The 14,322-nt window shown below is 40.7% G+C and overlaps 1 protein-coding gene across 1 annotated transcript in view; it reads right to left on the bottom strand.

The window, feature by feature from the left end:
- The window catches only part of ANTXR2 (ANTXR cell adhesion molecule 2), a 121,475-nt gene that overhangs the window by 44,760 nt on the left and 62,393 nt on the right, over positions 1-14,322 (bottom strand). The window contains exons 13-16 of the mRNA XM_074866991.1: positions 9,608-9,649; positions 8,471-8,566; positions 4,265-4,432; positions 2,982-3,062 (exon numbers count right to left, since the gene is read on the bottom strand). Of these exons, the coding sequence (XP_074723092.1) occupies positions 2,982-3,062; positions 4,265-4,432; positions 8,471-8,566; positions 9,608-9,649 (387 nt within the window). The remainder of the gene's footprint in view (positions 1-2,981; positions 3,063-4,264; positions 4,433-8,470; positions 8,567-9,607; positions 9,650-14,322) is intronic.

Genomic DNA, 14,322 nt, shown 5'->3' with positions numbered 1-14,322 from the left:
CCTGATGATTACCTTTAGGCACTAAACTACGGATCAGAAAATAAACACAAGGATTTAGAGAAAAGAACAGGACCCTAATGCTCGCATTGCGAACCTGTGCCAAGTTCTGTTGTCATGCAGTAACAAACTCCCTGGAAGAGAAGTTCCAGTACGGAAACAATGGCAGACGTTCCTCCGCAGTGCCACTGCAATGGTGCACACATTCTGCTCTGCTTCCTAGCTGAACTGAAGGTTCAGGACTGAACCTTCAGGACTTCAGCTGTGGACTGAAGGTTACCATAATCTCAGTTAAAACCCTCGAACAATTAACTGGTTTATCAAAGTACCCCAAAACTACTGGGGTTCGTTCTTCTTTGCCCCTTTAATAAAAAAAGGAAAGCAAGTATAAATAGGAGTATGAACACAGGGTAATGCATCATTTATAAATTATCTTGTTAGTGCAGAAAACAAAACATGGCTTTGAAAACAAAATCTCCTGCTGTGGACTCCACTATGTTTGATGGGAGCCCTTCAAAAGAGTTCATGGCTTAATGGAGGCTGTTTATGTGGGGACTTCGATCTGTACCTGCTGTCCCCTGTCACTCCCTGGAAACTTGGCGGCAGATGTTGCAGCGTTAAGTTGTCTCTGAAGTGGCTTTCTGTCCTCATCTCCCCACCACAACAGAGTCAAACTATATTAGATCTCTTTATTTGTGCCTGAGGCATGTTTGGGAGCGCAGCTGTGTCCACCCCCACTCTACCTTTAGTGTTTCAGCCCCCAGGCAGCAAATGTGAGACCAAAACTGTTCTGCCACTCTTAACTATATCTGCTGACAATCCTGCAGCCTCGCTGCAGGCTGCTGAGGACCTGTGCCTCCGCTCTAAACAGATGTCGGCGACAACCTGCTAGCTCACACCTGTACAAGCTTCCCTAACCTCACGGATTGCTAGCTGAAAAATTTATGACTCAAAGGACTTCCATCCACAATCAAAGCTTCTTGGCTCAACCTCATGCAGCCCTCAAACTGGGCCACCCTCGGCATTATCTGGCAACATGGCAGAGGTGGGAGAGGCAAGAGAGAAGGAAGAAGAAACTCACTCTGCTTTGATACTTCATGCCTAAATTTCAATTACTTGATCAAGGACTTGAATTCAGCAGTGAATTCTTCTACAAATGGGAGCTACCAAGTTCTTAAACAATGAAAGAAAGAAGACAAAACAAAACAACTATGTGGCTGCTGTTTACCATAACAGTGCTTCCAAAGTAAGTATGTGTATGCGTGTCTCGCTGTACATACACATGACTGCTCATCTGGTCGTGGACTTAAACCCAACAGAGGTACAGTATGGGATCTCTATCTAGCAAGTTATGAACAAGTAAAAAGATTTCATCTTTTTCCACCTGAGATGTAAAATACTGTGCCAGACAGAAATTGCACTCCTACAGTGTCACAGGTCACACCTTAACGACCACTGGTTTAGATTTTATTCATCAGTACCACTTCTACTCCTTTTTTTCAGTGGGGATACTGAAGATCAGTGAGCTACTTCTCTGTTTTTCATAAACCAAGATGTTGGTCAATGTCTTCCTGTCAAGTTCAGAGAAAGCAGATGCCTGATCTCACAGTGGCTCAGCAAAGCCTTCCCTGGAAAGCAATTTTTAGATTAACTACCTGTTTTTATGGTCAGAAATCCTCAACACAGGGCCTGACTGGCAATTTTTTAGCCTCTTCAGGCACCATTTATTCTATGTTCCTATTTACATTTCATTTACCTGTTAGACTGTATTGTACTGTATATTTTGTATGTAGATTTGTTATTGTTAATTCTGCTACATGTAACATGCATCATTCATGCAAACAGTAAATAACCTGCCAGCGTAACAACTACAATGATAACACCAGTATTTGACTATGCTCCCTATTTCCAGCATTGCACTTTGTCATTTTGCTTCTTCCAACACTTTTCCTTGCCTTAATTAAATCTCACTTTTTCTTCCTTTAGAACAGTAACCAAACTTCATCACAGGAAAATAATCTAAATACCGATTACCTCTCATTCTCTCAAAGGTAACTCCCTCCCTTTAATCCCTCTAATTCTTTTAAGTCATCTTTATAGCATATGTTGCAAAACTAGTGTTCTCACACACTACTGCTTTGTGGTATGAGAGAATCTGATCTGTCACGCCCATCTGGGGCCAGCTTGTAGAGAAAAAGTTGCCATCTCATTTAGAGGAAATTGGTTGCTCCTGTGTCTCTTCTGATGTGCCACAAACAGGAAGCTGAATGGGCCCAGTAGATTTGAAATACCTTGATGATAAATCAGTTCCTGAGATAAATGCTAAGATTTAAAGTAATATTTTCTTAATGAATAACAATTGGAAATACACAATCTAGCTTCACTCTAAAGGGTCCAAATAATAACTGTACTTCACCATCAGAGCAGTCTTTGTAGTGGAGGCCACTTTTTCATGGGTCATGAGTGTACTAGAAGAAAGGATTGTCTGAGAAACAAGTTTCCTCACCTTTTTTTTTCTGTGAAAGTTGCCTTTGGCATGGAAGTGCAAAGCTCCATGAAGCAACTTGCATGAAAGTTTTTGGTGGTCACTTAATTTTGATGTGGTTTTAGTATTCTGATTGCCAGACTCTACTCCTACAAACAGCTGGTTGTAAGAAAGATTTGGGTATCTGTTACAGAGAGTTTACACTGAATGAAGTGTGTGCAGTGTTTTTGTTTTCCAGCTGAACACACATGAAATACAGAATCCTTCACTCTCCTTTCAGGAGATCCATGTTTCTGCAACATTTCTGGGTTGGTGTGATGCATCTTTCAATGCACTTTGTTTCCCCAACACATCATTTTTCCTGTTGTGCCACTCTTTTGGCTGCAGTGCTTTCTTTAGTTAAGGTCACAGAATTACCAGTGTTCAGCAGCTGCTAAAGCCTGGCTGTAACATGCCCCTCTTTTGCCAACCATAGTGGATACACGCGCCACACACAAACCTCATCTCCTTGCTGTGGTCGCATCAAAGAGACTCTGTCATACTGTCTTCTTAACAGCGCCCACAGTGCATCGAGTCGACCCTGCGGCAACAGAGCAACAGGACTTCAGTACAATAAAACCAGTCAACAGAGAGCACACCATACCTGCTAAGTTACTGTCCAAGGGGAGCCAGGGCTGTGTCACCCACACCCCACAGCTGCGGTGCTGCTCTTTCCTACCAGTGAATGCCAGGTACTGCACCCTCCCCTCCACTAACAGCAGAGTGGCTGTGACCTAACCCATGTTTACTTGTGAGCGATCTAAAAGTAACATGTTTATTTGACAGTATTTAGGACTGAATTGGCGTGTGTCCATCTGGGATTTCTCTTACATAAATGTATTTGTTTTACAGCACGTATACAGCAAGTTCATTGCTCTCGGGAAGCCTCGGACCTGTGAGGCACATGGTATACAGCTGATCTGTGCTGCGCTGCAAGTCCCACATACAGCGAATGCGGCAGATTCACTGCGAAAGCTCAAGCTGCCTCTGCAGAACCTGTGTAGCAGCTCTGATGCTTGACAGAAGCATCCTGCTCCACACGGACGGGCTGCAGAGTTTGTGTGTCTGTGTGGACAACATGTCTTCAGGACTTCCTGGTGCTCAGAAAGGACTTATAAGCAGTTGTGAAGAAAGAATAGATGTATCCGTACTCACAGCTAAACCTGTGTGTTCTCTGCTCTTACACATTTAAAGCAAGGTATTTAAGGACCCATCTTCAGTTTTAAAGAAGAGTTTGTTACGGGTTTGCAAATGACTCATGGCATCCACAGAGGAAAATGTCTTTATTTTATGCCGTTTATTATGTTTCACTTGTTTGCCAGACTTTTTGCATTATATTGTTTTATATAATTTTTTGCTTTTCTTCGTTGGTAATGAGTATGTATGTTTAAAACTTAGTATAACAGCTACAAACTGTGTAGTTTTAGGCTTAATTAGATATAGATTGAGATAGACCAAATGCCAATAAAGCCCCCATAGATTTTAGTACTTTTACTGTACAATATGTCCCTTTTTTAGGGAAGGAAAACAGAATGTGGCAGTAATGATGAAGTGCTGCATTTGGGGCTAAAAACTGCTCCTGCTATTCATCCTGAGTAGGTGTTCACTTTGAGAATAGTACGTTACACTCGAATGGGAATACTTGAAAAATAATGTACAGTTCAGCCTGTGTAAGACTAGTAAGGCAGACAAAATTCAGCCTTTAGTACAAAATTATATTGTGACAAAGACTAAAAAGATTACCTTGATTGGCGTATACCACTTCTCCTGAATGGCTGGTGAGGTAGGCTTTGGTTTAGGTGGTTTAGGGTGAAAAGGTTCTTCTGGTTCTTCTGGGAGTTTCACCACAGCATTTTTTGCTTTTTCTAATCTAGCTCCTTCTTCAGTGGATCCTTTATCACCCCAGCGAACCTAAGTAAAGCCAGAGTTCAGATATAAATGCACTGTATGCAAAGGACAAGGAAACTGTTGCAAATAACAGAAGTAGCTGAAAAGGTTTAAATTTGGAAGAAGTTCTAAATAAACAAAGAGGGGAAGTACTGAGGAAAATGTTCCTTCTTCATTTTTCATGACAAGCATTCTTAGTTAAATTCAGTTGTAAATGTGAGACTCTCAGTAGCAAAAAGTCAAGAGAAATAACGAAAGAAAATTCTACCATGCATAACACAGGCTGTACAGAAGACAGGAAATCTGGGAAATCTTCTCTAATTAATGATGTAAAAATATCATTTCTAGTTCTGATTTATCCTAAAATACCAGACCCTAATCTGGCACCGATGAAAGCCTAGATTTTTGTCACCCCAGATTTCCTAACACAGCATGTTTGTTGGGAACTCCAATTTAGATAGAAGGTGATACTTGAGCAAGTTTTAGCAGAAGCTCCTTGAAACTGCTCAGGTTTTCAAGTAGTTCTGCAAGAAGATACATACTGAAGAAAACACAGATGAAGCAGTCTAACCTGCATAATAAGTAAATGTAAAAACATGTAGCAATGTATATTTTATCACTGCCACAAGTATATAAAATATATGCAAAGGGTTCAAAGAGAAAAGAAACCTGGATTATTGTTGGTGGTGAGACAAGCACGTACTTCCACTTCCATAAAAGGTTGTACTTACTATGCTGTAAAGAGGAAATACAGGAAAAAACCTTCCCTCTAAGAGAGATGATTTGTCTTCCTGTAGTAATCTTATTTCATCTTGTAATTGGAAACTCTGTGCAGCAGTTTGAGCAAGGATGTTTGCTGTATTGTACAAAGAAGCAAACGTAGATAAGACTGTTACTTTATCATCCAAAAAGAGCATCTAAAAGCTATGGCTGGAGTTTGAAAGTTCTTAGTAAAACTGGCCTGGATTACCTTCAGTGAAAGACTTTCTAAATCCTGCCATCTGCTACAATCTTGCCTGTAAGGAAGACCTAAACCCAGGAAATTAAATTCTGACATTGCATCTTGGGTAAATGTGACACGCTGATGAGTCATGAAACTGTTACTGGAAAATAGCTAACCGTTACTGCAGGATTCCACCAATATATTTGTTTTTTCAGGGACCTCCTGACTGGAGATGCCAGGCATGAAAAGAGAAGGATCCAAGTAAGAAAAATCAGAGAAGACTGACCTTCCACTGTGAAGGAAAGAACTAAGAGCATCACTGCACACTGCTTGGTAGGTATATGTCAGTTCTGTCTTGCTACCTGCCAATTCAAGCACTTGAAAAGTAGGCAGAAAAACAGTGGGATGCAACAACTTTCCCACTCCAAAGGGGCACAAAATTGTTTTGCTCACCAGGAAAAAGACATGCCCCTGCTCTTCCTTCTGCTACCTGGAGGGAGGGAGAAGACTGCTCCAGGGCTTGCTACAGGGACACTATAATGTGCTGGGATAACTATGCCATAGGATGGGAGAAGGAAGCAGCCTGATTTTTTCATCCTCATCAGCGCCACGCCATCTGCGGAATGTGCTGATAAGGAAAGTGAGGAAAATATATAGGCAAGCCAGAGTCTAGTCCCTTTCAGAAAAATGAAATACCTTGGAGGAAAAACGTATCATTTTATCACCACCACCAAGTGGTTTTTACCACTGTAATCACAATGTAGAGAATGAGAGCAAAAGTACCACAGAGCTTAATTTGGTCTGTAATACTATAACTCACCTTGATAAAATACAGACCATCATTTCTTAGGAGAGGGTTTGTTTTGAACCTTTCTGTTGTTTTGAACTTTACTGTTCGGCTTGCTTAGTGACTTTTTTTTTTTCACTGGGGAATCCTCTCTCTGTGATATTAGAATGGGCTTTCATGTCCAAGTAGGCCCTGCTGAGTCATTAAAATGCATCTGTATCTTTCACTGTGATCAATGGTACTTTTACAGTGTTTTTTACGAGGTTGTTAAAATGTATTTTAAACACTGTTAAAACCATTTAGAGCTAGATGGTGGATTCCTTACTTATAAAATGACCTTCTCCTTCAGATTAAAGTGACTTCACCCAGACGAAACCTGAATTTGTGGAATCCGACAACACAACTTTGACATAAAAGCTTACTGCCTGTAATGGGTGGGGTCTAGAAATGACATCATAAAACTTTAAAACAATGCCAGAAGACAGATCTAGGAAGAGTGAACGACACTGGCTACATTATTCTGGACTGTCGCAGAGGGGTGAAGCTAGTGGGGAAGGGAGGAGTGCATGTGTAACTGTCCTGGAAGGGAACATAGTAAACGAAGAGAAGTAGGACAGGAGTGGTAAGCAGAAGTTTACTGGTTCATTCTCTCCTTTTCTCTATGCAAGGAAGCTGCCAGAAGATTCAAGCTACCAGAAGAATGGCAGAAGATTAAAGCACAGAGAAGCAATAAAAAATAGACAACTGCATTACCACATGAACTGAAAACAGGGAAGAAATGTAATGACTAGTTCAGCAAGTTTTCATTGGCCACAGCACAGAAACCACATTTAACTGTCAGGTATGGAATAACCTCCCTTTGACCTGCTCACTTCCATCATCTTGTTAGATTGTTTTTGTTTTCTCTCTCATTTCCACACTTGCTCTGCCCTGATTCTCCCAACGAGCAACGTGCTCTCTTGAGCCAGTAAAAGGTATGAGGTCTGATACCACTCTGTTTGAACAGCTGGGAATGGGCTGCTAAGCCAGCGTTTCCCTCCACCCCACTGCTCCAGCTACTACAGGACAGAGGTTAAGCTCCATATTCAAATGCTGAGGCACTTATGATGCAGCACCCAACCCCGAAATTTGTTAGTACTCTCGGGTCCCAGAGAAGGTCAGAGACACAGAACGAGGCGCCTTCCAAGAGCCCATGATTGTGTTGTCAGCAATTTCAGTTGGTTTGCATCTTTAGCCCTTAGTCCTGCATAAAATTCCTAGCACAGATGAAAAAGTTTTCTAACCTAATCATTACTTTCTGCTCTCTTCTTTGAAGAGGAAATACTGTATTTTGGCATGTGATGAACACACATTTCTTTATGGTACTGATGTTACTTGTGTTCATGAGCTATCTGTCAGGTTTCTGTTTCATTGCACATGATCCCGTTTACAAACTGTGATGATTTAAACTCTGGAACTCCTCCTGGAGGCTCATCATGGCTCCCATTAGAAATCCAGGCTTGTAATTCTTTATGTTGGAAAGTATTTTCGAGTTTGCCTCTGAAAAGCACTGCACAAAATGTTTTCTTTTTCTAAAATCTGAAGCTCTTCTAAATTAGCAATTCTGAACTGCTGAAGGAAACGCATATAAGCAACACAGCTTTAAACTTGCATGGTCTTCTGCTGAATTTAAAAACAACTCAAGCAAAGCTGATTCTTAGGCCAATACCTTTAAAGTTTCATCAAGATACATCAATATGGCCTAGGTGGGTATTTCAGACAGAAACAGTTTCCTAGATTGAAGTTAAAAACTGCAGAAAACTGCTTTGCAAATTCCATAAAGGCTGACTTGACTATAAAATCTGACATAAGGACGTGCCCATAAGGATGCACATTTTTCATTCTGTTTTAATTAACATGATGCTATCATGTCTCTTCAAAGACAGGCACTGTTGTCGCTGTGAGTTCCTTTGGGATCAAGCCTCTCCTTAGCGTCACCATTGTCAGTGCATTTGGCTGGCCCACACTTGGAGGACTTATGTTTCACTGTAATTTCTTCCAAAACATTCAGAAAAGGCTCTCACTCTCTCTTTCTCATTAGCTTGATGGAAAGAGCATGTCTTCAGGCAGCTATTTAAAGTTCCAGTCAAATGGAACTACTGAAAGCTGTTCTTTCATAGGCAAGGTCAAAATTGTTTGATACGGTAAAAAATTTTACAAGGCTTATGTCACTGGAAAGGAAGCACACATTATGCCCTTGTGTTTTCAGTATACTTTAAAAATCTTTGTTTCCACCATTTGCGGCCTCAGAGAGCTGTGTTTTAGTGAACTGACATCTCCATGTCGTACTAACCTCCATCCTTTTAATTCCTCCAACTCCTCGTCCACCATAGTAGGAAGCATCCACTGTGGGCCATTTCTTGGTAGGCAAGGGCTCTTGTTCTTCCTCCTGTCAATAAATTCAAGTAATATTTACTTTAAAATACCTTTTTCCCTCCCACTAAGTGTCTTTTTAGTATATTTCATTAGAGTTGACAGAGGATATGTCTTCCTGTGTTAGGTATGAAAGATATTTAGGTTCTCCAAGTGTTTACCAATTTCCAAACAAAATCTGGTCACGTTTGGAAATATTTTTAATGTTTTGCATGGGAAAAGCATTGGTAGCAACCATTAGGAAAGTCCAAATGGGGAATCTAACTGCGTATTCTACTGACAGCCATTTGTTTGCCTCATCCTTTTCCTTTCCACCAATAAAAATAAGCAAAACACACACAAAGAAAAGGATTTGCAGTGGCTTCTTCTACAGAAAATAGAATGCCTTCAAAGAGCCACATCACCAGCCTCACTCATTTGGATTCAGCAGATGATGTTCGGCAGATCTGCAGATAAAGGTTACGCAGCCGATTACAGTTTCCTAAGCCAACCTTTGTCAAACTCACTCTTGGCTGCCTCAGCTCAATGAAGTGTGCCTTATCATGGACTTAACTGTCAGAGTACACTTGAGTACACTCAAGCAACTGGCTAAATCAAGACCAAGGGGCAAAAATACTGAAGACACCAAAAGATCCTCTAGTGCATTATCACCTGTAAGAGGGAGAGAAATTCTCTTATAAGGGTTCTTCAGTATCTGGAATGCCAAAGCTGTGGGGAAATGCTGTTTAAGTCATACATGAATCTTTAGACTGTTATACAAGAGCTACTCAGTCTTTCTGCTTTCACTGCAGAAAGGGAGAAATAATGTTCAACTATCTTGGGATAAAGCCCCTACATATTTCTGTGGATTTGGGCTTAATTCATGCCACACTGAGATGACTGAGGTCAAACAGAGATTTGGACTTCGTCCATCCCACTCTCAGCTTAAGGCTTCCCATGGGGCAGTTCTTTCTTCTTCAGCAGTTAGGACAAAGAGCTGGATTTGCAGAACACAGGAAAGCACAGAGGAGTGGTATTGTGTAACCAGTGTGATGAGCGAAGAACCACCGTACCGTACCTCTTTCGGAGCTGGTGGAGGCGGAGGGGGATCTTTGATGACCTGAAAGAGCCAAATACATAAAAGCATAAGGAATTGCACTGGCAGCATCCAAAAGCCAACAGAAAATCTTTAAGAGTGAACTGTTTTCATCTGAATCCCCCACATCTGCTTGCAAACTGGCAACTGCTGCTGCCAAGTCCCTTGGGTATCGATTATCAAGGCCTTCTGGAAATTAACACCATCCGTCTAATAGAAAATAACATCAATTGACTGGCAGACACTCTTTGGGCAGACGTGTCTGCCACTTTGCTTCCTGACCGGATAAGACTCAGTCATTCTAAGTAATAGCCAGTGATGAAACCCTATGGAGTTAATTAGCAAGCCTGGGAGGAAAAGCATCCCAAGGTCTATGTGAGGTCTTGCATAATCTTGGGCCAAGATGCCTGCTTCCTTGTGCCATGCTGCTGGATAATTTCTGGCCCAATGACAAGTGTGAAATGCCTTCTGGTAGCTCAGGCTTCACCTCTAGACGTCCAGATTGTTTCCGCAGATCTCACATTTCAGATCTAATAATTTAAGTATGTAGCTCCTTGACTGTTCAGTGTGGAGTGCCTGCAAGTGGAAGTTACAGTCACAAGGCTTCTTTAAACTGTTTCTGGATAGGCCTGCTCTTAGGATAATTCACTTACACCTATATGTAAACCTCTACCTACAGTTTCTTCCCATTCCCTTTCTCACATACGTAATGTAAATCTCAGGGAGCTCCCCAGTACTGACAGGAATCCACTGAAGAGTACAGGGGAGGAAGAGGAAGGCAGTGACCCTCTTAAATGATTAAGATGAAAACTGAAGACACAGCTGTTCTTCCACAAGAAAAGCAGGTTTGTAAGCTAAAAAGATTACAAATTAAAGCTAAAAAGAAGTACTTCGGTGATATCAAGTCATTTTTTGTGCTTGAATATTGTGTAGAAATGACTAAAAAGTGCCCCATGAATATAAAGAGGTCTGTTTCCGCTATGCCTTTGTATTAAGCATAACCAAAACAGTCCACGATGACAAACATCTAAATCTCCTAATACAGGATTAAGTATCTTAATTGAAATATGTCTTATTTTATTCACTGCATGCTATTAATTATAGTATTTTCACTTACTCTACTACTGCCTATAAATAATGTCACTGCACAGATGTATAGCAGCATACATAAAAGAAACTTATTTTTCTTGACCAATAATTGAGAGTTTTCCTTCTTGATTTACATTTCAAGTCACAGTGCCACCAAGATAGTTACTAGTTACTGCCTAAACAAGCTATGGACTTTTAGCACTATATACAGGAATTCTACAAAATAAGATAAATACATTATGGCACCCTTGGAAACATTTTTCCACAGTGCTTCAGGTTTAAGATACTGAATTGTTCATCGAGTGGATTGAAAAGTCAAATATGGATTTTAACCAGATATCTCTTTGCTGCTATGATGTTGCAAAAACATGCCAGAAATTACTTTTCTTTAAATATTTCGGAATACTTTTTCTTCACACCCATCATAAATTTTTCAGAATACTTAACAGAAATCAATTACTTAATTAGTGAAACGTACCTGAGAGCCAGATTGGAATTACTGCCCTAACTTTACAAGAAACAACAACACAGAGGGATCGTGGGACAGATTCTGAGAGATACGTGGATGCTGAGCAAGATTTTCCAAAGCATGAAGATACCTAATTCTCACTGAAAGCAATTAAAAGACTGGAAACAGTAAAACAGTACTTTCAATATATTAAGGGTCACCTTATCTTATTTAATTCCCATTCTTAATTCCCTTTTGCCTGTCTCTAACAATTATCTCAAAAAAATGTACTTTGCTGCCAAGACTGCAAGCTGTACAGGGAGGAAAGGCCTAGCTAGGTTGCGGATTTATATAAATACATATTAAATGGTATTATCACTCCACTTTCTATAGTTCTGCAGTTCTTAAGTCTTGAAATCTGTCCTGAGCAAAGACAACTTTGCATAGTAGACTTCTTCTGTGATGCATGCTAAAGTTCACTTGGGCCCTACGTCTCTTGGTATTTACAGAATCGAAATACTTGTTGGACCTCACTGGGCTTCAAAAATCACGAGTCAATGGCAGTTTTCGTTTGACTTCCTGAGCAAAAGATTTAATCCTATGCCAGCTGCTAAACTCCCTGAAGTTACAGGCTAAACTTGATTTGAAGCTAACCAATACATTAATTAGCTGCTATTTCTAATAGCTTCAGAAAATTAAACTTGTTTTAAATGTGACAGTGGTGTGAGAAAATAATCTGCTTTGAGTAGCAGATACTCACCCGTGCTGACAGAAGTGGAATGTAAATGCCTGCATCCTTATGTTTCCACAGGCTCCTCACACACTCTCTCTCACACGCACACACACACAAATATTATTTTCAGTCTTGTGTGATATTTCAAGTGAAATCAGTAGAAAGCCATTTTTTAAAAAGATAAATCCAAGGAATCCATGCAGCTTTGGCAGAAAACAATGCAAATGTAGCATGAAACTGCACATACTGAAGATCATAATCTTGCAAATTAACTCTTCCTGAACTTGATTCAGATTGTTTAAATACAGAAGACTCTGAATAATGCTGCTGTTTTATTAATCCCATGTAGAGATGGACTAAGTCCTAATTTTGTTTTGTTTTGGTTTATTATCATCATCACCAGGCAAGGCTGCATCTCATTTATTTAAGTTGCAAAGAATAAAGACTTGAGTTTGGAGGAGAGCCGATTTCTTAAAAAAAAAAAAAAAAACCCGAAAAAAAGTTAGTTGCTTCAGGCAACAGTCCCTTTGATCTGCTCATTAACACTTTTCAAATGTTCTCGTGATGTGGGCATTAGGAAATGTCAGCACCAGAGCCTGAAGCCAGCTTGATGCGATCATATGTTCTGATATTGAGGGAAGAGTGAAAGAACTGTCAACAGTGAACTGCCTTTAAAAAAAAGGGGTGGAGGGGAGGAAGAAAAAGAAAAAGGAGTCCCCCTATCCCAGCCTGTAAGTGTACACGGACCTCCTAGCAAGGAACGCTGTCAAGACTGAGTCCTAGCGAGGATGGAGTGCCCGAGCCACCGGCAGCTCCCTGCTCTGCCTGCAGCGGTTGGGATTACGCGCTCGTGTGGCTCCAGATGCTCCTTCTGTTCTGTCTGCAACACCTTTTGTCTCTCTCTTCCATTGATTCTGAAGGATGGGAGGCTTACACGGTTTGAGGGCTGCTGCTTTCTTCATTGCTGCTGTTCTTTGTCCCAAGAAACCCGATGCTCTGCTCTGCCAGGGAAGCGGACTCAGAGGAAGGGAAGAGGAGGTCGTGCCTGGCCCTAATATGCTGCCTCTCTTGTCAAGGACACTTGGCACCAAAGCCCAAAACTATGTAGCCAGAAGTGGTAATAATATGTAATGTGAGAACCTCAGGTGCAGGAGAGAGGGAAAAGAATGGAGGCACAGTGTAATGGTCTGAAGAAACAGACATCAAAACAAAAAGAAAGGAAGAGTCAGTATTTGGTAATAAATTCAGCATAACAATATGTGGGTTTGGAACTTGGTATTGTAGCAATGAGTCCTAAATTTACCTTTTCTTTTTAAAGAAACAAATAATGCCCATGAGAGGTGGGAGGAAACAACAGAGGACACTAACATTTAAAGTGCCGTGGTTTTATTGCTCCAAAAGAAGTCAGGCTGCTTCTCAGTAATAACTTATCAATCTACAGCTCAAGACTTCCCTAGCAATAGCTAATTACTCCTGTAGCAAACGCTATATCCAGAAAAGATGCTCAGGGTAAGTTACTATCCCTTAAAGTAAACATCAGGGAGGAACAGACTTAAGCACAAGGTGAATCAGAACCGAGGGACATCTTCTCACAGCTCAATGCAGCAATTTGTGCAGATGTAGCTCCACACAGCAGATTAGCCCAGACAGAACTCTGCCTTAATGCCATGGTGCATCTTGGGCACCCAAGGTGCATCTTTGCTCTGCAGTTCATTATAAAGGGCATCTGCCTTAGTTAACTGGGTCCTAGTTTAGGTATCCCTCTACAGCTCTGCATGATGTGTTGATGTACCCCTGTAACGTAAACTGAACTCCTTTCACTTATAACAGCCATAGGCTGGTGCAGCTAATATTTTAATATATTATACTGGCATCGCTACCAAACAGGCTGGAAATTAATACTATAGAGCTATACATTTGACTTTTTTAACTGTAGGACTTTGACATTAAAAAATCCAGAAAGCACCTTACTGATTGTCATTAGAGTCATCAGGAAGAGTTCCTGCTCTCAAGGGACTGAGACACTGCAGTCGCTCTTTACTGTAATGAAAGGAAAACGCATACTATATGAAGTTTTACTATACGACAGGAACTGACCACTGATGAGCACTGACTTCTGAACACTGATCCATGTGAAAAGTATTTTGATTTTTTTCACTAGGTTGTACATGTGTAAACCCAATGCTGAAAAAAACCCATCCCTGCAGCAAAGGATTAAAACTGCACGCGCAGCTGAGTATGATGTGATCGACTGCACTTCAAACTGTAAAAGACTGATTCTAAGCTAACATAAATTAGAGACACATGGATTATGTTCTAGAAGTCATATTCAGCTAGTGACAAAAAACAGAGTTTTAGCGAGGTAACTCGTTCTGGGAGCTCTGACAAACTAAAGGAACATTAGGTTTCCTGATATCAGTCAACTCA

This window comes from Strix uralensis, chromosome 4, assembly GCF_047716275.1.
Source record: "Strix uralensis isolate ZFMK-TIS-50842 chromosome 4, bStrUra1, whole genome shotgun sequence".
Lineage (NCBI taxonomy): Eukaryota > Metazoa > Chordata > Aves > Strigiformes > Strigidae > Strix > Strix uralensis.
Note: the sequence above shows the minus strand (reverse complement) of the source record. Positions and strands in the feature narration are given on the sequence as shown.